The 25,166-nt window shown below is 37.5% G+C and overlaps 1 protein-coding gene across 2 annotated transcripts in view; it reads right to left on the bottom strand.

The window, feature by feature from the left end:
- The window catches only part of LOC149567514 (GPI transamidase component PIG-S-like protein), a 148,575-nt gene that overhangs the window by 117,074 nt on the left and 6,335 nt on the right, over positions 1–25,166 (bottom strand). For both annotated transcript variants that reach the window (XM_089820736.1, XM_089820737.1), the window contains exons 3-4: positions 2,085–2,169; positions 1,835–1,924 (exon numbers count right to left, since the gene is read on the bottom strand). In XM_089820736.1, the coding sequence (XP_089676862.1) occupies positions 1,835–1,924; positions 2,085–2,169 (175 nt within the window). The remainder of the gene's footprint in view (positions 1–1,834; positions 1,925–2,084; positions 2,170–25,166) is intronic.

Here is a 25,166-nt window from a genome sequence, read left to right as displayed (position 1 = left end):
TGGTGGCATTGAGGCATGTCATTAGTGCCTAGTATCATAGTGCCTCAGCATCAGGAGATTACCCCATTTGGTGAGGGCCAGGAAGAAAGGATTCACAGGGATTGATATGCAAGAGTTCATATTGGAGCAATTATAACTGAGAAAGTACGAATTAGGATACACTGATTGATATTTTATGGCATCAAAGGCCTTTCATGACATTTGTAGAATTCATATATTTATCGGGCTTTAGTAATCCATTGAACATCCCATATGCTGAGTCAATATTTGACTAAATGGTGCAGAGGATATCTATGTAGCATCAATAGATTAATAGCACTGACAAGAAGGAAAATTACGAGCATTTAATTGTTATAGAATACAGATTATGCTATAGAGACGAGAGAGTAAAGAATAGTCTCATGATAGCTAACGATCAAGTGACAATATACATAATATACTAACTTATCATTACAAATGGTAGACGAAAGCATCAATTAAGAATAATAAAATCAATTACTTTGCATTAAGGAAGGGGTTCAAATAAGGGATTACTTTCTATGAAGAGATGGACATATCTCTTCAAAGCATCATGTCATCACACATAGTATAAGATGGGAATCAAATACTCTCTCATTTAGGATTAAGGGATTTGGGGGACAATAAGAAAGAAGAACCAGGAATAATTATTTATAATCAATACTCTTCATGGAAGAGATGACAAAGAAAATGAATCATTTATAATGCTGGTAAGCATTGTGTGACAACAAATTATGCCGTAATATATCTCTGAGTTGAATATCAATTTCAAAACAATATATATATATATAACGAATAAAAGTGATAACAAGGATAGTCATGAATATAAATTCCTCTCTAAGCACCTTAGTTACATAATTAATCCTTCATTGAGTTGAAGTGATAATAAGGTCGATATGGATATTAATAATATATACAAGTAACTTAATAAGATTAATGGGTAGTTCTCTTTACTTTGAATGTCTTAGACTGAGTCAATATATCTTTACCCATTTAGGTTAGGATATAAATATTAAATTTGGGTTAAAACAAGCCTAAATCTAACAAGGGACATTGTAGCAATGATGATACTCTACTTTGATAGTCGGTGATTGGCAACACCATGGCAATTGGGAATGATATCTTTGGTCCTTATTCCTTCATTGCATTTGATCGCTTCTTTTATGATCCTATAGAGGACCGAACTAGTTGGTTTTTTCCTGGTATTGATTGGTAATTGTCAACAATTAGCATCATCTATCAACACAAGCAATCACTACAAGCTGTGTTTTGGTTTACTGCATTAAGTCTTTGGAGATGTTGAGCCACTTCCCTCCATATTCATTGACACTCGATGGTCTTTGTGGATGCTGACTTTTGCACTTTAATATTAATGTTTCTAATGTTTATGAATCCTTGCTAAGGTGTTGTGAGCATATCCTTCCATCTAGCAACAAATCCCTTATTCAACCCAATCTAACTAAGCAAAGAATCGCATATAACTTATTTCTATGTATTGCCCACATTGCTATAGTCTTTCACAAAGACGACTGTGCATAAACTATCTTAGTCACAAAGTAGTAATCTTTTGTACTATGTGATGCTAGGAGCTTATTGTAATTGTTTGCTTGTTCATATTGGGACATGACACCATCTCCCAGGCTCACACTTGAAAAATGAAACATAAACAAAGTAGCGCATTAACATACGTTTATGGAATGAGGCATATTAGATCACTTTAAACTCAAGGCTTGAAACTCTACTGTTTATATTGTGAAATGTAATATCAATGCATTTTTTCTAAAAACAAAAATGGTACTGGTTCTCAGGAACATACAAAGAAAGGAAGATCATTGACATGTAAAACATAGCTTGCTAGCTGTTCATCCCAGTAAGAATGAGTTGCCTTTGGAGTATGGTACAGAACCTGTAGATTAACAAACATGGCATCATCTTAAACATATCTGCTAGTTACATACCACAAAATGTTTTAAAATACTTTTGATTTTCTTTGATGAAACTGAGAAAAAGAAGTATTTTGAGATAACATAGAATCAAGTCTTTTTTTTCAGAGAAAAAACATTAACCTGGCTCTCCACACCTAAAGTTGCAACAGGAGCCAACATCTCTACCAGAGGCATCAAAAAACGCTTCTCAAGCTTCTCAAAATCCCTGATACATAGAATCAGCAAGAATTTAGAATCTAATTACAACAATAATATCAAACGAATGCACGTAAATCTATCAGAAGTTCACAAAAATCGGTAATAAAAGTTTGATGCATTTTGTTCCAGACAAAAGGTTATTCCATCACCAGTTAAAAAAATACCCATAAAGGAGCACTGAGGCTCCCAACATGCAAATACATTGATTTGACAACATTTGTAACCACAATTTTCTCCAAATTCCGTTTGCGTGCATGTATAAAACGTGTTTGGATGGAAATAATTATTAATTTCGATACTCGAAAAGTTAAGGCATCTGGTGATTGCGCAGCTATAAGACTTGACAAAATAACTACTGTTTGCAAGAATACAAAATGTAAGAGCTATTTTTGACCAAAAGTCCAAGACACCAAACACACCTATGGCTACTACGGCTTACATCCAATTCTCTGCATCTTTTCTTTGATGTCAACAACTCCTTTCTAATGAAATAATGATAAGGAAAAAATGAAGAATTTGAATGAATGTTCACAAATGACCAAAGTAGGTCAATGTGTACAAAAATGTACATATTAAGTACAAGCTTTAAAAATGGCTCCGAGATTCGACAAGTCATTCAAACAAAGTCAAACAATGAAAATTCCAAACTCAAGAAGGTGAACTAAGTTGGAAAGGATTAAACCATACAATACAAATACAAATAACCATGTGAAAGAAAGGCCCCTTCAATGAAAATACATGAGAGAAGCCAATGGAAGTTAAAGCTAAACACTACTGCTACATATCACAATTGTCTTTAATCTCTAACAAAGCATAGAGTAGTAACAACAGCTTCATCATTGATCAAAAAGAAACGATATCTGTAAAACAATGAATTAAACTAAGAGAACCTGGTTAGAAAATACTAGGACAAACCTTGAGGCGATTGGCATTTGGTCCGCTTTCACTAGTGAAATTTCTAGCAAGATCACTTTAAAGATTAAAACTCAATTCTTTTTATTGCAAGGGAGGCTATAGCCAAAATGCTCAATAAACTAATTAAGTCTCTTTTGTTTATAATCTTAGTTGAAGATTTGGGTTCAGGGTCGGATTTGGGTCCTAGAATCCGATTCGTGAATTTTTTTTTCCCATTATGATTTGTAAGGATTCGTGAGTGTGTGTGTGTGTGTATATATATATATGTATGCATTTTATATAAAAACATATATATGGATTCGTGTGTACTTATTCCAAGTTTGGCCTGGAGTCCATAGGGATTCACATGGATTCATGACGAATTCTCTCGGGTCAACGTGGATTCATGAAAAATTCGTGTTGGAACCTACCAGGTCCATATGGACTCGTGATGGATTTGTGCCCAATTCGCGCAGGGTCCGGACTTGACCCTGTAGGTTCGTCTAAACAAACCCACAGGGTCAAATCTAGACCCTGCACGAATCCAGCACAAACCCGGATCTAGTTCAGGGCCCAGATGCACGAATCTGGTAACTAAGTCTATAATTGATTCCAATTTCGTTAGAATGGATTTTTTTTAGAACTATCATTGGAATCCTCACTATAATGTGCATATTTATTTTATTATCTCCTCAGCGAACTTTGTCTCTGTTGAATACTCTTGTAGCTTGTAAGGTCTACATGGATAGTGCATTTGACAGGAAATCAAATTTGGACCCACATGAATCACCACAATTTTCTTGCATCGTCCAATATTTTGTCTCTTATGCCTAGTCCCTAGTCCACTTTCCCACAAAATCATTCTCACTCATCCCCTTTTACCCATCTTATCTCCACCACAAACTACTTGGTGTTGAGGTTGGTATTTCATTTTTGTTCAGACTTAAAATTGGTAAATGAAAGAGCAATTGTTGTGTATTTGGTCTATTTCTTGAGAAGAGTGAATTGTGAATCATATAAAATGCATGCAAGTAAGTAATAAATCATGTTTTTTAAAAGATAACTTTGTTATTTGAAAGCGTACATTTATGGTCAAAACAAAAACCTTGGGAGGCTACCTAAGTACTAAATACTTATATGGAGGAAAATGTCCTTTCAGAAAAAAGATTGTAATATCTTCAGCAAGTGATACAAATATGCCAGAGATTTATCAAAGTTAATAGTTAACATACATAGATCTTAATCGAATATGAATCAAAAGGATTCAATTTAGAGGCGTGGTTATTTTCCATTTTTCAATCTAATGCAAATAGAGTAATCGTTCAATATACAATCCACATAAGCTAGCCAAGATGTAGCAACCTATTCTAAGGTCTCCTCCACTATCTTCAAGGCGATGTTTTCCACTTCTCCTTGGGAGCAAAGCCATATCTATTATAGGGGCGTTATGGATTAGAGTGCCTTATCTCTATGCTTGTTTACCCATTGTAAGGTCAAAGGAAATCTAGGGGCAACATTGGTACGATACAAAGTATTCTAGTGAAAACTCTAATTTCACAATAAATCCTTTACTTCTACTCCAACTGATCACAAATAGAGATCAGGAAAACTTTGTTAATAAAGAGTTTTCGGAGCAAACTAGGTAGTAACCCTAATTTTGCAATAACTCCTCAAAGTCTACTCCAATTTCAATAGCTTCAATGTAACTTCCAAAAAAACTTTAAAAACCAAGAAAAAAATTGTCAAAATTAAAAAGGAATTCCTTCCCAAAATGACATCCAAAATTGAAATAATCCCCTTCCCTCCGTTGTGCTAATATCATGCTCTAACACTACTCGTAATGGAGCCACTAATACAAAAGAATAATATAATAGGATATATGATGGATATGATAGGTAATAATATTACACATTAAAGGAGCAACTATCTAAATCTAACTTTGGCCAAGGGCCGTTTCCAATGAGCGCAACCGTATTCAATGACATTAACATCCTATACAAGGAGAGTTTTCATAGCAACCAAAAAAAAGGAAAATATATGCAAAAACTATAGTAAAACATTTTGGAAGGAAATTTGCACCAGAAGCAGATCTGATAAATTTAAGGAAGAAAACCAGACTTGATTAAAGTCAAGGAGGCCTGTGGAATTGAGAATACACAGAGGCTTCTCCACAAACATCTCAAAGAAACAAGTACGTCATTATCATACCAACTCTTACTTTGAAAATTGTATGCAATAAGATATGAAAGAAAGAACTCTGTTTAGGTGAAATTTGTTGCTTGTGTTATGTTTTGAAAATCTATGTACATTGTGGTTATTTGGTAACGTATGCACTTCATATTTGTTTGGATGATAAATTTTGTAAGAAGAGTGGTCGGAATTGAATACCTTGGGATGGATTGGCTGTAGGGTTCCAGTCTGGGGTTTCAGCGCAGATAGTGCTAGAAAACCCTCCACCATCCATTCAGATCAAGGAATTCAATTCATAGCAATTGTCATTTTTTTTAATTTCTGGTATGGATGCACAGGCATACTACACGTAGGCACAGTTGTACCGTTTATATGCGCAGCACTATGAATCTTAGCTTGCCAACTTTCTATCAGCCTGTTTAAAACATAAGCACCATTCTGCTCTATGTATGCACACCTGCTAAACAAATGCGTCGTTATGTGGCATGAATGCGCATAACTGGTGAAAAGAGAACAAAAGCACAGTTATAATGGACCTGTGCACCTTTCTGCTTAAAAAATGTACAGTTATAATACAGGCACAGCAGCAAAGGGCATATGCGCGCAGTTGTACAGTTGCCTGGTCATTTTAATTGAGTACCTTGAATGGTTTAATCCTCTCTTTGATTGAGTTTGCCACCTACTTGTTATTGTTCTGATATTGAGACCAGGGCATATTGTTTCTTGCTAATGTGACATTTCTTTTATGGACATGTTCTTCGTTTTTGAGCAGGGTAGAAACCCTAGGTGAGTGGCTCACCATAGGTGCAGGGGCTTGTAAGTGGCAGGGAATCCTATGCTAGGAGACCAGAGCCCTGCGCAGGTTGGCTCTTTTGTGAGTAAGTAAACAAGTGGTAACATAATTAAATTAACTATGGGTCTTGGGTCATGCGGATTCACACTAAATAAGATAAATGTGGAAGTTTTGTTGGAGTACTCGGAGCAAGGACTCATTGCACATACTATACATCCCTAGCTCAAGGGGTTGATCCCAGCATTACTTGGTCGTGCCTATCCCCATTAGAGTACTCAGGAAAAAGACGTTGTGCAACAGGACAGTCTTAAGCCCAAGGGATGGATCCCAATATATAGGAAGCTACGATGACACTCACCTAAAGGCAGATACACCCTTCACTCTTGCCCTTGCACTTTGAGTTCTCTTATGATCCCTTTTATCCTTGTGATCCATTGTTGCTTTCTATGGGATTAAGTCCTAGTTTCTCCTTATGCCTTTCTGGGTCATGGTTTTGTCTCCTAGCTCAAGGGGTGGTTCCTTAGGGTCCACATTGTTGGGTGATAAAACTTGAGGCTTGTTTGTGGTTTAACAATGGAGTTCTTTTCTTGAAGATGCTTTGATGATGCTTATGTTGATGTCTTCAAAAATGTTCTTAATCCTATTGTAATAGATGTAAATTGAAACCTTGCATATTTTAATAGGGCAAATATTGATGTATTAAAGGAAGCTATGTAAAGGAATGGATAGATAGGAAAGAGGATGGTATAATGAGATTGTAATATGTAAAAGGGGAGGATTGTTCTTGGCAAAATAAAATCTTGATAACTGCTTGTGAGATTATCTTGAAAGATTTGAATAAAGTTATGGTTCATTTATTAAATGAGAATATTGTTTATCTTTCTTTTAAAAGCTTGTATATATGTGAATCGATTTAATGTCGTTATATTGCTATGAGTACCTTGCTTGAGTAAATTGTGATTCAAAATAACCAACTAAGATACTTAATCATAAGACAAATCTATTTGGGAACCTGAGTAGACATTATTAAAAACAAAAACTCTCATTCTTTAGAGGATTTAGTTTAGTCTTACCAGGTTCCCTGGCGGGGCATTACAACTACCTTAACGTAGTGACACTCATAAAGCTTACAAGTTGATTGATGTTGAAACTAATCATGTGACCTTCCACCAATATGTTATGGTTGATGAAGAAACCAAACCTTTGCAGACTTCTCCAAAGTTCAAAATACCCAAAGAAGGTGTTGTGGTAGAGGATTCAAGAGTTTGATTTCAAAAAGCTCCATGTAAAGGGGCAGATTTAGAGCATGCAGAGACTCCAAATGGTAAAAGCCCCAGATCTATTGATAGTAGCTTGAATCGAAATTCAAATGACAAGAGTACAAATAGTTCAAGTCATGTTGCCAACTGATAACATTGATTTGGATGAAGAGGCCATAAGACCAAAGTGGTTACAAAGCACCATTGACAATATTACAATTAAGTAAAAAGGCCATGGAACAACCATTGAAAGTCAAGAGCAAGATGAACACAATCAAATTTGCTCTAGTGGCCAATTTTCGAGGTCTTTATGCACGTGTTTGTCAAGGAAATGGCAATCAAACATGAAAGTATCATGAAAAATTAGACTTGGAACGTCACAAATTTTCCACAAGAAATCAAATACAAGGTAGGTGGTACCCTGAACAAGTAGAAAGCTAAGGATTCTTTTAAAAAGAGGGGCTTGAATATGAGGAGGCCTTTCCTCTTATAGTAAAGATGAGCACAATCCTATTAGTACTTGGCATGTAAATCAACAGAATAGACAGAAAAAGTGCCCTCCTCGATGATTATTTAGAGGAAGGTACTTGCATCAACCTCAAGGTTTTGAGGTTTTGAGGTTACAAGGGTCTATGCCATATGAAAAAATCTATATATGGGCTAAAGCAAGCACCCAAGGCATTATACATCAAAATTGACAAGTATATGGTTGAACAAGCATTCTAATGAAGTCTTTGTATTTCAATTTGTATGTCAAAGCAGCAATAATGTTTGCACTCTATCAATCATTTATGCACATGACATTAGATTGCAATGTAGAGGGTGTTGCAATATGTGAAAGGGAGACTTGACATTGGCATTCCATACAACAAAACGAAAGGCTCTACATGTGGATTTATAGATTTAGATTGTTCAATGTCTATGGATGAGAGGAAATCCACTTCGGAATATGTTTTCAGCATTGGCACCAATCATGTGGACTAGCAAGAAGCGGCATCTAGTAGATCTTTCGTAAATTGAAGAAAGTATATCAAGGAGCAATGAAAGCATCATGTGAGACAATTTGCTTTAGAAGGATGAAGATGTGATAAATAGTGTCTACATCCCTGTTCTATGGCAATCAAGGGGTGTTCAAATTTCACATAAATCCAATCTTCGACAACCATACCAAACTTGTGAAAACACTTTGATGGATTGATCATGTTGTAGCATTGTCCAATAGAGGATCCAAATATAAACATCCCTATAAGAGGAAATCCACTTCTGAATATGTTTTCAGCATTGGCACTGATCACGTGGACTAGCAAGAAGTGGCATCTAGTAGATCGTTCGTAAATTGAAGAAAATCTATCAAGGAGCAATGAAAGCATCATGTGAGACGATTTGCTTTAGAAGGATGAAGATGTGATAAATAGTGTCTACATCTATGTTCTACAGTAATCAAGGGGTGTTCAAATTTCACATAAATCCAATCTTCGACAACCATACCAAACTTGTGAAAACACTTTGATGGATTGACTATGTTGTAGCATTGTCCAATAGAGGATCCAAATATAAACATCCCTATAAAGTCTCTAGGTATTAACAAATTTGCAAACTTTCAAGAGAAGCTTGAAGTAATTAGCAGGTTGACTATAAGACGAGGGTATTAAAGTAATTATTATTTAATAATGCTCAATTAGTTATTTGTTGTAGGTTTTAAAAAAGTCATTCTGACCTTATGATATACTTTATGCTTTGTTTACTTTTAATGTGTCCTTCTATTTATCCCACATCTTTAAAATGGTTTGTTGTCCTTCATTGTAAACCTGTAAAAGACAGTTTTTGCTTATTTTTTAATGAAGATATTGTTTATCTTCGACACCAAAGTTGGGTAAAAGACAAATCACCATTTCATACCATTAAGAAACCCACATTATAAATAAGGAGCTAACCTCTAATGTCAAATGAATATGACAAAGGAGGTTCAAAAACCAACATCCATGACTCAAGATCATTCAACAAAAGTGCAACAACTATATGACAAGTAATCTCAATAAGAATCACAATTCCTCCACATAGGAGTGTAAACACGACGACTTTAGACATTAATAGTTTCAACAGGGCTTCAACTAAAGAGAATCACTACTATCTATATGAAAAACAATTGTTATCATATACCTATATAGGTTACAAGTAAGATTGTGCAGATTATAGAAGCAGCCCTTATTAACTCAACAGTGTTGCAAGTGCAACTAAGTGAAGCAACTATAGTCCTCCACATAAGGCTTTAGAAACAAGCAAAGATGTGAAATGTCTATGTATATAACCTTGTCAAACAGTTCTACAATTAGGCCATGCAACATAGTGCTCGAGGATATAATCCATCAAGAGCTCAAATAATACACTAACAAAGCGGAATACATCCCAGAATGAAGAGGTATCTTCCACCATAAATTCAATGTCCCCAAGATCATGTTCAAGGGGTTTTTACCTTGTTCCATAGAAGTTTATCACTACAGGATGAGTCATCCCCACACATCAAAATAAAACAGATCTTATGCATTTTACAAAATAAGAATAAAAGAAACATAGAACCCTAAAACTAAATCTAAATGAGAGCACCAAGGTCCTCCAACCTAAAATCCATACAAATATCTTGACCCATCCTCTAATGCAATCACCAAAGAAGAAGAGTAAGTTTCCTGCAAACTGTACAACCCAGAGTCATTTAACATTGATAAGTTTAATAAAAAAATTGCATGTGCCATGATGATCCATATGGCCTCTATTTAAGTTGGACTTGGTGGACCACAAAAGGGGCACTGCCCCAAAACTCCCTCTAGTTTTAAAAAGAAAATAATAAAAATTGTTTTATCCTACATCGGATGAAATCCCAATTATTAAAATCCCATTTATAATTCTGGTTTGCTACATAAATCACCATTCCATATGATGCTACTATGGTCACACTTGAATGATAATTAAAGTAAGTATAATGCCATAATGATCATACTGAAGATACTTGGATTTCTATCACATTCTTGACACTACAACTTGTTGTGTACGTATTTGTAAGTTATATCCTCTAATATACCCCTTACTTGGGAACAAGCTGAAACTCCTAATTGATATTTTAGAATGGCCTATTCAAAAGTTTGTTGGCATTGGTATATCTACATATATTTGTAACTTGTTCAACGCTTTCTTGTGTATTCATTTGAAAGCAAAACCTTAGGTTTAGTTTGGATCCATTAGAACCCAATCCAAGTCTTGGGATGGATACTCTACAAGGTTCCAGTGTCCTCCTAAACGGACCTAGATTCAGCCAAGTCTCTGATAGGGCAAAATCGAATAAATCTAGGTCCATTTAGCAAGAATAGGATAAAATCCAGGTAAATCCACCACCAAAAGCATAATATTTTACTTTTTATTTCAACTTTTCTTTTCTTTTTTTTTATTTGATGATTCACCATAAAACATAAAATATGAGCCCTTTGTTGATGATATAGCTGCAGGAGATATCTTTCTCCCCAAGATCCGATATATAAATTACCTTTATTTTCACAGCAGGTATTCTTGTTGTCTCTCTCTGTATTCTGTCAGCAGCAGGAAGAATTCATAAGTCAAGGTAGGAGGCATTCATAAAGCCGCGGCAGGAGTTTTTTATGTCATTTCATTGTATAACAGTTTCTTTTATTCTTGCAACTGGTTGAATTTCAGTGTCAATGACGATGATGAGTCTGGTGCTTCATAGCCTAGACAAGCTCTTACATAAAAGGAAATATCATATTTCAGGTGGCTGTTTGATATTCTGGACTGTAATTGTATTGAAGGAGTATTTTAGTTAGTGTCTGCAGATATGTAGAAGACTTTATCATTGCTTCAGTTTGAGGCCTAGTTTTCGGAAAATTTGTGTACTAGACTTCTGCATACTCATATACATATTTAAGGGACAATTTTTCTGGCCAGCTTTTCCTCCCTCAGGTTGGAGGGTTTTCCCAGGGTATTTTCTGTGTTATTGTTTTCATTATTTTTTGTTTTGCTTTTTGTGTTAAATCCTGATGTAAAATCAACACCCTTAGCCTAAAAATGTCACCTCGACCATTTGACACGCTAAAACAAACTCATTTAACTCGTTTGAATGCAAAACATGAAAATCATTCATTCTTGCTTGTCATTACAAAAATAGAATTGAAAACTAATCAATGAAAGTTCCAGAGCAGACGGGCTGCTATTCATCCATATGTGCAAGAACCCATTTGCTGTTAAAAATAGCATAGAAGACTATTTTGTATTGTCCACTTTTTGAAATGAAGCCAAGCTGAAATCCAAACACTTCTTACTCATTTCTTGTATTCTGCACTAAGGAAATAGGATTACAGTAGTAAAATAAAAGGGTCATAATGTCACAAAAGGGGTTGCTTAAGTGATATTCTGAAATTATGACAAATAGTGACTCGGGTTTGAAATATAAAATAAGGTCCTTTATAATTGAAGTTTTCTTTATATAGTTCCTCTCAAATATCAATTAACCATAATGAAGGAAATTTAAAGAGCTTTTGAAAGAAAATTGTGCAAGAAAGGCCAAGAAAAGAGGATCATATAGATCCACAATTCTATTTTCTAATTTCTACTCCTTTTTGGAGCATTTGACCTCGGTTCAAGTAACTTGAGGACTAGGTCTAGGATTTAAGGATAAAAAACCAAAGTTCCTTGTACTCCTTTCCTAGGTTGAACCATTGAAATCTCAAACTGATATCAAATGGAAAGATGCCATGACCTCTCCCGCGACGTCTTTCTCTCTCGCGTATCCGCTCACCACCATCCTTCTATCCGTGGTCATTCATGGCTTCCGTAGACAGTGATCGTGCGAGCATCTAGGTGTTGACTACATTTGTTTTTTTTCCATTTGCTTGTGCTTGCTATCAACGGCTTTCTCTCATTGGTTGCGGACCACCATTTATTCAGGATCCAATGGTTAGCTTGTGGTTACCTCGGGGTTTCTAGTTATTTGCTACGAGTGTGCTTGTGGATAGTGTTTGTTGTCAACTTCTCCTTCCAGTGGCGTGAGGGTGTTGTTTCGCATATCTATTTCCCGTCCCTGCATGACAATGATCGTGCAAGTGTCTAGGTGTTGACTACGTTTGTTTTTCGATTGCTTGTGCTTGCTATCAACAGCTTTCTCTCATTGGTTGCAGACCACCATTTATTCAAGATCCAACAGTTAGCTTGTGGCGACCTCAGGGTTTCTGGTTATTTGCTATGGGCGTGGTTGTGGATAGTGTTTGTTGTCAGCTTCTTCCAACGTCATGAGGGTGTTGTTTCACATATTTTCTTCCCGTCCCTGCATGTTGTGTGTGCTTTTGCGTCCCTCCTCCCAACGGCCATTATTTCTACCGGGACTGTGGTTGTGGTTACTGCCGTGACTTCGTAGGTGTTTACTCTTCGGCCGCAACTGTGACTGTTGTCTTCATACGGCAGAGGGTTTGTGTGTGGGTGTTCCTTTCTAATGCATGAACACGTGAATCTTGTTTGCTCCTTCCTGCCGTGACTTTGCATGTGTTTACTTTTTTGCTGCAACTGTAACTATGGTCTTCATACAACAGTGGGTTTGTGACTTCCTTTGTGGATGTTCTTTTGGGTCATTGTTTACTAGTATTCTCTGTTGCTTTCCGAATATTGCTAACAGTGGGGACTCCTGCTCACTACAAGGCTAGCAACTTCTGACCTATCAATGGCTTTGTAATAGGATTTCCAAGCTGGAGATGGACAACCTGCACTTAAGAGAGAAAATTATCTCATTGACTGATACCATTTATGAACTCAAGACTACCAAAAGCTCCAATTCGTCTTTGATTCAAGGTTTTTTGGATACTTTCACCTCTGAGACGGCAAGTCTGCAAACCAATATCCACTGCATTATCGTGCAACTTGAGGGACATGACACCATCAAAGAGCAACAATCAATTATTACAGCAAAGCATTCTTCTCTAATCTCTGAAACCAAATAGAAAGTTAAGTCGTGGGCCTCCCTCTCTAGTAGCACAAATACTACACCTCTAGCTTGTATTGACAAGATGGTTCAAGGGAAGATTGAGGATGAGCGGGTGAGACGAGTTTGTGAGCTTAACCTACGGGTTTTGAGACTCCATCCTACATCTGATCCTCTCTCAGTTGGACGCTCTTTCCTCTGTGATCAGCTTGGTCTTGCCGACATCACATTGGATAACTATTGGGTTGGCCATGGTGACATCTTGTTTATCCGATTTTTCTCACTTGTTGATAGGCTTCGTGCTCTCGAGCTAAGAGGAAGTTATTCTCTCTCCCTTCCAAGATTTTCCTAGATGAAGATCTCACGAAGGCTCAAGTTACAAAGCTAAAACATGCTCATGTTATTGTGGCAAAGGCGAGGCATGCTAGTAAATAGGCAGTTATCAAAAATCTCAAAACGATTATTCGGGATTCCCACCCTCCAGTGGTTGGGAAGCAAGAGAAGCCCCCAAGGCCAAATGACGATCCCGCCAGTAGTCTGACAAGAGGGAAATCCCCACTTGCTCCCTTCTTGTTAACTGTTGGAATGGTAATGGCTCATTATGGTCATTGCCCAGTCTTTTGCATGATGTTGTGGGATCCGTGGATATTCTTGTCATTATTGAGACTCATGAGAGCCCTATGCATCCTCTTCCAGGTGTTATAGGTTATTAGTGGTTCTCTATATGTAGAGAGGAGGTTCGTGCTTCTGGTGGGGTCTGTGGGTCTAGCGGTGTGGCTTGTTTGATTAGGGATGATATTTTCAGCTGCACTTCTATTATACACTCTGATACGTTTGCCAAATTTTTGTGGGTCCGCATTGACCGTAAGAGTCACCGTCAAAGAGATTTCTTTTTGGTTGTTTGTTACTTCCCCCCAGCATCCTCCCATTATGCTATCCATGGCACCAAAGATGGGGACATTTTTGTTGACCTTAGCGAGACTCTCATTTTGTTGCTTTAGGGGTCATCATTATTCTCGATAATTTCAATGCGAGGACCAGAGAACTCCAGACTCCGCTTTATGACCGTAGTTCTAATTCCATCTACTCCACTGAGATTGATCCAACTATTTTAGGGCTTCAGCATTTTTTGGATGATGCTCTTGGATCGTTCTCCTGTTATGGTCGCCATAACTACAACTATGTGAGTCTTCGAGTCTTGTGATCTTGAACGGTCTTTCCTAGTTCTGAGCTCTTCACTTGCTGACCTCATTGTGGTGGTGCTAGCGTTGTTGATTATGCCCTCACCTGTCCTTCCTTCATCCCCTGCATCCACAGTTTCACCATCTTACCCTTCCTCTTGCAGATCATGCTCTCCTTAGTATTCATACTCGCATTTCTCCTCTTGTTTCGCCCCCTCTTCAATCACCTCATCTCTCATTTGTCACTGCTCGTTCACCCATTCGCTTCCGCTTCCTCAGCGATGATTGTAAGCTCTTTTCCTCTCATCTTTCGAGACTCCTCAATCCTACGTGTTTCTCTGACTCTAATGAGGCCGCCTTCATGTTTAACTTGCTTGCAACAATCATCCAAAAGTCTGCCATCCTTTCCATACCTCATTGTCCTTCGCTGCCCCTCCACAGCAAACACTGTAATACTTGTCCCATGTACTAATGGTTTGATGTTGACTGCAAAGCTTTTCATCACTCTATGTGTTTTTCTTTTGAGGCTCAATCCCCCAACTTTGCTCACCTTCGTTTTTCTTACCTTCATTTTCTTCGTACTAAGAAATGATCCTTTATCGTGTCCCAGTGCAAATCCCTTTGCTCCACGTTAATCCACAACCCCCAACTTTTTTGGTGCACTCTTTTCCCCCATTGTTCCCCTCCGCCCTCCACCCTCAACTTTCGCTCCCTTACCTCTCACACCATGGCTCTTTATGACATCCCTAGGCAACCTTCTATCCACCCCATTCCACCTCATTTCTCCCACTTGTTCACCCCTTCTTGCATTTATAAGGCCATCAGATCCATGAGATGTAGAGGAGTTGTGGATGTGGAGGGATTCCAAGCTAAGCTCTTCAAGTTTGGTGCCTCGGTTTTAGGCCCATATCTCTCTATTCTTTTCAATAGAGTGATTTGCACCGGGTTCCCGATTTCTTGGTCCAGGCATCTGATTTATCCTATCCACAAGACCGGTCCGATCTTTGATCCGGGGAATTACAGAACCATCATGATTGGGCACACATTTGCCAAACTTTATGCGACAGCCCTTAATGCTATGTTATCTAGCAAACTTAACAGGGAAGATTGTAAGGCTAGAGGGCAAACAGGTTTTCGAAGCGACTATCAGACCATGGATCACATCTTCACTTGACAAGCTATTATTGAGGAGGCTAGACAGATTGGCGAAAGTTTACAGTTGCTTTGTTGATTTTCGCAAGGCTTTTCATTTTGTTCCTAGGATGGCTCTTTTTGAGAGGCTTCAGGAGATTGGGATTTCTGAGATGTTACTTACCGCTATTATGAGATTATATGAGATTGTGATTGGCAGATTCAAAACCCCTAAGGGTTTCTTAGATCCGATCCATAGCACCGTTGGGGTCAAGCAAGGATGTCCTCTCTCCCCTACTTTGTTCAAGTTATATATTGACAAGCTTGAGGACTTCCTTCTGAAGTCTTCACTCCAAGGCGATGGTTGCTACCTGCACCAAGTCCTGATCTCCATTCTTCTTTTCGCAGATATGTGGTTCTTGCTTCCTCTCCAGACAGTTTACAGAGGCTTCTTGATGGTTTGGCTTCCTTTTGTGACCAACGACAACTTGTTGTTAACCTAGGTAATACTTGAGTCATGATCTTTAATTGCTTAAAGACTTCTCACCTTCACTTCTTTTTTCAGAGACAAGAGATTGAGATCACTTCATCTTATACATATCTGGGGGTCAAGTTTTCTGGACCTCGGCTCAGTATGAGACTGGCAGTTCAGCCCAGAGTCAATAAGGGTATGGGCTCTCTTGCTATGCTTGAAAAACAATGCTTTAGACATCACTTTCAGGATACTTTGTCCAAGTTATCCCTCTTGGACTCCCTTGTGTGACCGACAATTCTTTATGGATCTATGGTTTGGGGCCCATCTCTCCTTGGTTCTGATTGGGCCTCGATCGAGCGGGTTCAGACATTGCTATTACAACGCATCATTAGATATCACAGGTTCACTCCTCATAGTATCATTCTTGTTGAGTTTGGCACTCATCCATTCAGTCTCATGGCTATTTTTTATCTGATTTAGTTCCTCCATTGTCTGCGTGGTTTTGCGGATTTGTTTGGTGAACGTGATCGATACTCCTACTTGGCATATTGTTCTTCAGTTACTACTACGAGTTCTAATTCTTGCTCTCGAGCTCGCTGCTAGTATGCACAAGCTTCTTCTTTGTTGGGATTGATTGGGATTGATATTGACCGCCTCCCCCCTTACTAGTTCTTGCTAAATGCTCTGCTCATCTCCTCCCCTCACGGCAAGAGTTAACTGAGCATGTCAGACTTGACATTTATAGATAGTACATTGCCACTACCTGGATTAACCCGCTTGGTGGTTTACGTCCGAGGATGTCCTTTTATGCGGAATCCTTTTTGGAGATCGCTGATGGGATTATTGTTCATCCTAGCTACCTTTCTCGGCGATGATCTCACACCCTACGTATCTCCCTGGGGTCCTTCAGAGTTGATTCTCACCATCTTCGAGCTCAAACTGACCATCATATTGACAGCGGGGAAAGGATCTGTAAGCTAAGTACTTTGGATGAGATTGAGATAGAGACTCAATTTAGTTTTTGTTGCCCTATCTACTATGACATCAAAGGGAGATTTTTATGTCTGTTCCGGGAGTGTTTCTCTCTTTCTAATTTTTTCAGTTACTATGACCAGCGGTGTCTTGCACTTTATCTTCAAGAGGCCATTATGCTCCGTGATAGTACACTACAGTCACTACTTCCTCACTGGCATACTTCTACTCAGCTCATTACTGCCTTTTTCACACCCTTATCTCCTTTGCGTGGTGTGAAAAGGTCATTTAACTCTACCAGCGCTTCCGGTCATTCTAGCTCTGTCAGATCCCATACCGGCTATTTGCAGCAACAACACTCCTCTACGAGTTCTCAGAGACAGAGCAGAGCTTCTATCCATCGGCAGGCATATCCTTTTGTGACTGATTTTCTGCCTAGAAAGGACTCCTAGTATTTGTCTTGGCCTCTCTTTGTTTCTTTTCTTCTTCTTGTTTTGTTGTACACATTTTTTTTGGACACCATTTGGTGCTCCTACTATTGCCAGCTTCCTTATTGTAATCCTCTAGTCCCATAGACTTTTTGGTGGTCTTTTGTTGGACATTGATATCATTATCTTATCTTATCTTATTATCTTATCTTGTGTTGAAGGGGCATTGTGACTGCTGGAGTAATTATGCACCCTTCTTGGGCAAAAATATATCATGTTTGTGGCTATGATCTACATATGAATGCACTAACATCTCGGTACCATCCACCATATGAACACTGTAATTAGAGAATGACAATAATTTCCTTATGGTTGTTGGTTTCTCTTCATACATTACATCATAGGTTCATCAGTTCAAAGGGTATCACACAGCTAGTCATTAAGTTTCAAATATAGATTGCAACATTGTCAGAACAGTAATCGAAGTCTGGATTATGGTGCACAACACGTTATAATCACTGTCATAGCCAGAGCATTGGTCATCTGGTAACTTCATTTATTAATCCAGATTTGCGCTTTCAATTTGGTCAAGGGTTTCAAGGGATATTTGTATTCAAGTATGATGTTTCATATTCTCCGTAATGCTACCAATTGTGGGTTCCATAACTAAAAGTCTGCGGTTCAATGTATGCTAAATGCTATAAACAAATAGAAGGTTTTGTAGCAGACCTAACAATTGTCTCATGATATTCCAAAGAGATTTTCAGTGACTTTGTGGCAGAATAATTTGAGTCTAGCAACTCACAAGACATACATTCTACCCCAATAGAGCTGTATAATCAGTGACCTTGTACTAAACAATGTAATATAAAATATTCCATCTAGGATATTACATATTTTTGAGGGAAAAAAGATAATCTATATTACCTTTTTTCCTTGGCTTTTCTTTTACAAATGAACTCTTGTACTCATTTTCATTCTTCTATGTTTAAAATATTTAAGGAGGCAAAATATATATTTATTTTTCTTTTCATTTGTTTTAACTGCGTTGCTTTTCAAACTGGTTGCCACAAAAATCACAATGGCATCTGGATCTAGCTCCACGGGCCAACCCCACGTCAAAACAACTCCAAATTTATCAATGTGGGAAGGGGAATGTGTTGACATGATATAGTAGGTTTTAGGCGGTGGGGTACGTGATTGGTTTGCAAAATGATGGTGATGTGAGAAATATAACTTCATATAGTCAAATGGAAGTCCTCTTGTGTGGTATTCCTCGAATTGGAATGAAAGCTTGTCTAGGCAAAAAAATGCATCCATGCCAACATCTCAAGTCCTGGAATATATTAGCAAGCAAAAGCGAGCACATGAAGCGATTGTCCATTGAGCAAGAAAGGATCTTGAACAATGAGCCCCCTCCTTCCCTCTATGATACTAAACTATGATAGAAAGCCACCCATTCTTTACCACGCCTCAAAGAAGAGCACAGTTCCCAAAAGAGGGCAAAAGGGCCATTGGAAATGGCATTTCAAAATTGATTGTTAGAGATTGCCAATCAACACAGAGCAAGATGCATGTATGTAAATGGTCTATCTTTCTATGGTGTTTGCTTGCCATACTAGCAAGAAATAGTGAGCAAGATTAATGAGGTTCCAAAAAGGTAAAAGGGTTTGTTGCATTTTTCATTGATATCCTGTAACTTACTTTTGTTGTCTCATAAGTGGCAATCCGTACTTCAGATTTGCCAGATGGTGGTTTGCTGAAAGGTGTTCGGACTTGTTCAAATTCTTCAGTGACTTAGGAACCCACCAAGTGTTCTAATGGCAACTAAGTGCTCTGTTCAGTTGTGATCACCATGCATTCTGCATACTATCGTTTCTCTCTGTAGTCTGCATATGTGTAAGATGTGTACGACAGGAAGATCTGAACAAGTAATATGGCAAGGTAGCCTTGTGGCATGCATTGTATTCCACATCAAAACCGTTTCTGCACATGTGACCATGACTGTGATTCTCTGCTCCGAATCAGTTTATCTGAGAATGATTAAGGAATAAGGTGACACATATAGATGTGTATGTGTATGTATGCAAAATTGGCTAAGAGTTATAATGCACAGGGCCATTACATTGTTAAGCATGTGCAGTAATGTTATCATAAAATTCGTGTTCCAAAGACGTCAAGTGTACAGTGTGGATGTGTAACCATATGTCTTGTCATTCAAGAAATTATTCCCAGTCTTATGAAATAATTAAAATGTTTTCAGTGAAATATGGGTGAGCAGCACAAGCATTCAAAAAATCGGTCATGCAAAATCATTATGAAGAAAAGCTAACCGTGGGTGTGAGACCGGTCATGCAATATCATATGCCTGTTGCCGAAAAAAACTTACACCACCAGAACAAAAGTGAATTATATTACCCATGATACTCATGCGGATACAATACTGGGCAAAGAGAAAACGTATTCTCAAGACAACTGACAATAGTTACAAAATGAAATCCACGAGCCATAAGGATGGGCGACTCACAAATGAGAACCGACAAACAGGAAGATGGAACAGTCAACAAGGAATGCACAGAGGCTTCGAGCAGAGCATGATGACGTGACACAAGGAATGCAACATTAGAAAAAACTTTATATGTTGTCTGTGACACTTAGATAAAAAGATGATGCCACAACTTCATAAGCGATTTTTCGAAAAAAACATCAATGATAGAAAGGGAGAATACAAGGGAAGTGTGACTAATAGAGCAAGTGAACATCACAGTTTGGAATTAACTAGAAACAGTTGATGTCGAGTATCATGCTTCACTTGGAGTCTCTAAGATTGTCTTGGTCATCAACAAGAGAATTTTTATGTATATGGGTCTCTACTAAAGCTGGTGCAGACACTGAGCAAATTTAGTTACTTAGAAATCTGGCATTCCTTCATCGTACATGGATGAGATTGTTGCCTCACTGAAGTCAGGTTGTAGCCTGAGTCATTCTAGTGATTGAAAAAGAGTTGAGGCGCTGAAAATTGTAAAGGGGTTGCAGCCCATGTGTTTTGAAGATCAGTATTACTGTGGTTTTTACCCAAAAGGGTTTCCACAAGATAAACGTTTGTGTCCTTGTTCTCTTTGTGCTCATTCAGTTGTGTTTACAGTTTTTAATGTTTGAAATACTGATTCACCCCCTCCCCCTCTCAGCATTTCTTTATTTTTCAATTGGTATTAAAGTCGGGTCTCTCTTTCATAAGCTTAAAAGCTTGAGAGCAGGTTTGTCCTGTGTCCCCATGAGTGCTTTAGAAGGTCTTGCTACAAACCGTGCACCCTTATTCGATAGAACTATGCCTTTTGGGTTGTGTGTATAAAGACATACATTATATCTTTAGGCTGTGATGTTTATCTTAGCATGGTAAATGGCTACACCGTTCTTGCTCAACCCCCCACTGATCCTAATGATAAAAAGGATTTTGAGAGCAATGCTAAGGCTATGAACGCCTTATTATGTGGGCTAACTAAATCTGAATTTGTCAAAGTTATGCATTGTACCTCAGCCAAAATAGTATGGAACAAGTTGTTTAAAGCTTATCATGGGGATGTCAAAGTCAGAAACGCCAAGGTTCAAGCACGTAGAGTTGTTTTTTAGAGTCTTCGCATGAAAGAAGATGAAAGCATTGCTGCCTATTTTCTTCAGGTTTATGAGGTTGTCAATGCATCAAAAGGCTTGGGAGAAAACATTGAGGAGAAAACAATGGTTCAAAAGATTCTTTACTCTCTTACCATAAAGTTTAATGCTAAGGTATCTGTTGTTGAAGAAATGTCTGATTTGGATACTCTTACTATTGATAAAATGCATGGGGTTCTAACCGCCTATGAGATGAGAACTAATGTTGAAGGCACCTCCAAAAGTGAGATGGCGTTCAAAGCCTCTAAAACTAGTACGGACAAGGAGAAAAAACCAAGTGCAAGTTCAAATGAAAGCTAAAAAATGGTCTTAGCAAGAACAAAGGCAAGATCTCTTTGAAGCACTTTACTTGTGGGAAACAAGGCCACTCTACATCTAAATGTCCCTTTGACAGAGAAGATGACAGCCAAGATGAAAGGAACACAAAGGCTAGGAGAACAAGAAGATTTCCTGAAAGTCATTGGAAAGCTGATAAATCAAAAAGAGTATTATACTCTAAAGATGACAGCGATAATTCTTCCAACAGTGAGGATGATCCTCAAAATGATGAGATTTTGTTTATGGCTATTGGTGACTTGAATCTGGATCAGCATGTAAATTGTGGGGTCCCAAATTTGATGGCTCGAATTTCACCATTTGGAGTTTTAGAATGATGACATCAAAGCTCTTGGACTTGCGGTTTGGGAATGTGTTTCAGTTGAATATGATCCACCCCTTAATGCTCTGAATTCTGGAAAAAAGGTGACAGCAAATGCAAAGGCAATGAGTGTTATCATCAGTTGTCTCACAGATTCTTTACATGACAAAGTTCTTCACTTTAATACTGCTTAAGAAATTTGGGAACAATTACATAATACCTATGGTAAAGATTTTCAGGAGACTATGGCTCGTATAGCTATGGAGGACACTCAACCTAAAGACCAAGATTTTTTTGAAGAAGTGGTTATGGGTGATGATGAAGTGGACTTAGAGCTTGAATTGGTTGCAGCCTTGGCTGAAATTAACAAGCTCAAGAAGAAAAATCAGAATCTTGTTGATTTGCTATAAGTGGAAAGTGAAGAAAAGCTAAAGATTGTTATGGCTCTTAATAAAGCTGAAAAACACTTGAATGACGTCAAAATTCTTAATGAGGACGCCAAGGTAATACGTGAGAACCTTGAAAACCAAATCCAGCTGAAAGAAGACAAATAATAAAGTTCAAAGCTGAAATTGTTTCATTTAGAAACATTGGTAAATCTACTACCTTGTCTAGTTTGGAGTTCTCAAATAATAACAGCAACATGTGCTTGTATAACATTCTTGCCTCTCAAAAATCAACACTTGACAAGAAAGTAATCGGATGGGAAGAAGGTGCAAGCTCTTTGTCAAAAGAAAAGGAACAACTAAACTCAAATAGTGGACGGCATACTATCCTTCAACAAAATCAAGCTAACAAGGTGAACAAACCTTTCTTCTATGGTTATTGTTTTTCATGCAATTACTTAGACACAAGACTATGGATTGCAAGGCTGGTTCTAGAAGAAAGTCCTACAACTTTGAAAGAAATATCTTTGGTTCTTTTAAGAAGTTTAATCTACAAGAAGAATATCATGCAATGCTTTCTTCAATCTAAATATTGCTTCTGGTTTCTTCTCTAATCTAAATCCTTCTGGTTGCTCAATGTAAGCATCTTCTTTCAGTTCTCCATTCAAAAATGTTTGACTTCACATCCATCTAATAAATCTTTAAAATCCTTATATGCTGCAAAAGCCTAAAAATATCTTGATTGCCTCTATTCGAGCGGCAAAGGTATAGGTCTCAATGAAGTCAATTACTTTAATCTGAGTGTGACCCTTGCATATTACTGATATTAGCCTTGCCTTGTTCCTTATTACCCTACCATTGCGATCTAGTTTATTCCAATAAACCCATTTTGTACCAATCACATTTTTGTCTGTCAGTATGGGTACAGGTTCTCAGATCTGATTTATCTCTATCTGATCAAGTTCTTCCTTCATTGCCCTGACCCAAATCTGATAATTACATGCTTCTTCTACAGATTTGGGCTCAGTCTCCAAAACCAAACAAAATAAAGTTATTTTCATTGCTCTACTTCTAGTTACCAGTCCTCTGTTCTTACCGCCAATAATTTGATTCTCAGAGTGATGTTTCTATACATATTTCGGTATCCTAGTTGTAGATGTCCAAACCTATATTATCTCCCCCTCCTTGCCTTCCTTTCCTGGATCCTTTGTATCTAATTCATGCTCAATGTGTTTTTCAGGAGTCATCTGAAAATTCTCATCAACCTTCACATTCACACTTTCAATTATCTTGTTCAATCTCTTGTTGTAACACTGATAAGCTTTGCTCCTTGTAGAATATCCCAGAAATATACCCTCTTCAGCTCTATTGTCAAATTTCCCAAGATTATCTTCATCTTTCTGAAGTAGCATTTGCTTTCAAAGATTTTGAAGTACTTAACTGTAATTTTTCTCCCATGCTATAAGTCATATGATGTCTTGCCTTTCTTCTTCCAGTACAAAACTTTGTTCGCTATGTACAGATCAATGTGTACTACCTCTCTCCAGTAAATATCTAGTAGATTCACTTCTTTCGTCATAGTCTTTGTTGCTTCTTGAATTGTTTGATTCATTCTTTCCATTACACCATTTTGTTGTGGTGTTCTAGCTACGAAAGATTCTCTTAATATCATGTTTCTCACAGAAATTTTCAAATGCATCATATGTATTCTCCTCCTTTGTCAAATCTCAAACATTTAATCTTTCTACCACATTCATTTTCAACTCTAACCTTAAATATCTAGAATTTCCTAAATGCTTCTAATTTGTCTCTTAGAAATGCAACCCATGTCAATCTTGAATAATCATTGATGGAAAGCATAAAGTATCTCTCACCTTGTTAACTTCTTGCTCAAGTAGGACCACAAAGGTCAGTGTGCACTGACTCTAGTAAACCAATAGATGAATAGTCTTTTGCCTTGAATGATTCTCTTCTACATTTACCTTTTTGACATCCTTTATAGATCACATTGTTCAGTCTGCAAAATCTAGGTAAGTCTCGAATTGCCTGTGATGAACTTATTCTTAGCAGATTGACAAAATTGATGTGGCACATTATCCAATGCCAAAGCCAATTGTGATCAACCTGAGATATTAAGCATCCTTTTCTAGCTCCCTCAAGATGATACATGTTTCTTGCAATCCTTTTCCCAACTACAATTATTGCTTTAGATCTCTTTCCGATCTCACAACCTTCATTCTTGAATGTAACATCATAGTTGTCACACATTTGTCCAACACATAACAATTGTGACACAAACCCTTCAATAATAAGCATCGTCAATGTTATTCTTTCCATCAAAGTAATTGATACTTTACCGACAATATATACTACCTTATCATCACCAAATCTAACATGACCACCATCATATTTGTCAAGTGTTACAAACTTAGTTTTATCTACAGTCATATGATAAGAAAAACCACTATCAATCAGCCATTCATTTTTGTTCCTTCTAACATCCAAAGTAGTTTCAACATTATCATCAACTTAGCATCAATTCCTGATTTTTCATTTCTGTCTTTAGCACGGAATAAACAATCTTGTTCTTCTAACTCAACATCTGAAACACTAGCCTCTTCATTTGCATAGTAAGCTTTCTTATTGAACTTCATAAACCTTATTCTAGCACCTTTCTCTAGAAATCTAGTAGTTGAATGATCAATCTTACCCATAGATTAAAAAAACTCGCTGAATACTTGGGGAGTTTTCTTGGGGAGTTTTAAAAACTTGAGTTTTTCTACTCGGTGAGTCTTAGGGAATGAAAAAATCAACTCTTGTTTTTTAGTTTTTTTTTGTTAAAACCGAAAGGCACAAAGCCTATATATATTATATAAAATAGATATAATTACAGTATAAGAGATGGCAAAGAAGCCATTAATGTCTATGAAGGCAAAGCATTTGAAGAAATTTAAATATTTATTAATGCCCTACTCGCAGCTGGTGAAGAGAAAAAATTGAATAGGGAGAGGGGAA

Source organism: Cupressus sempervirens, chromosome 3 (assembly GCF_028749045.1).
Source record: "Cupressus sempervirens isolate cs-2001-9-10 chromosome 3, ASM2874904v1, whole genome shotgun sequence".
NCBI lineage: Eukaryota > Viridiplantae > Streptophyta > Pinopsida > Cupressales > Cupressaceae > Cupressus > Cupressus sempervirens.
This window is presented reverse-complemented; position numbering and strand designations above follow the sequence as displayed.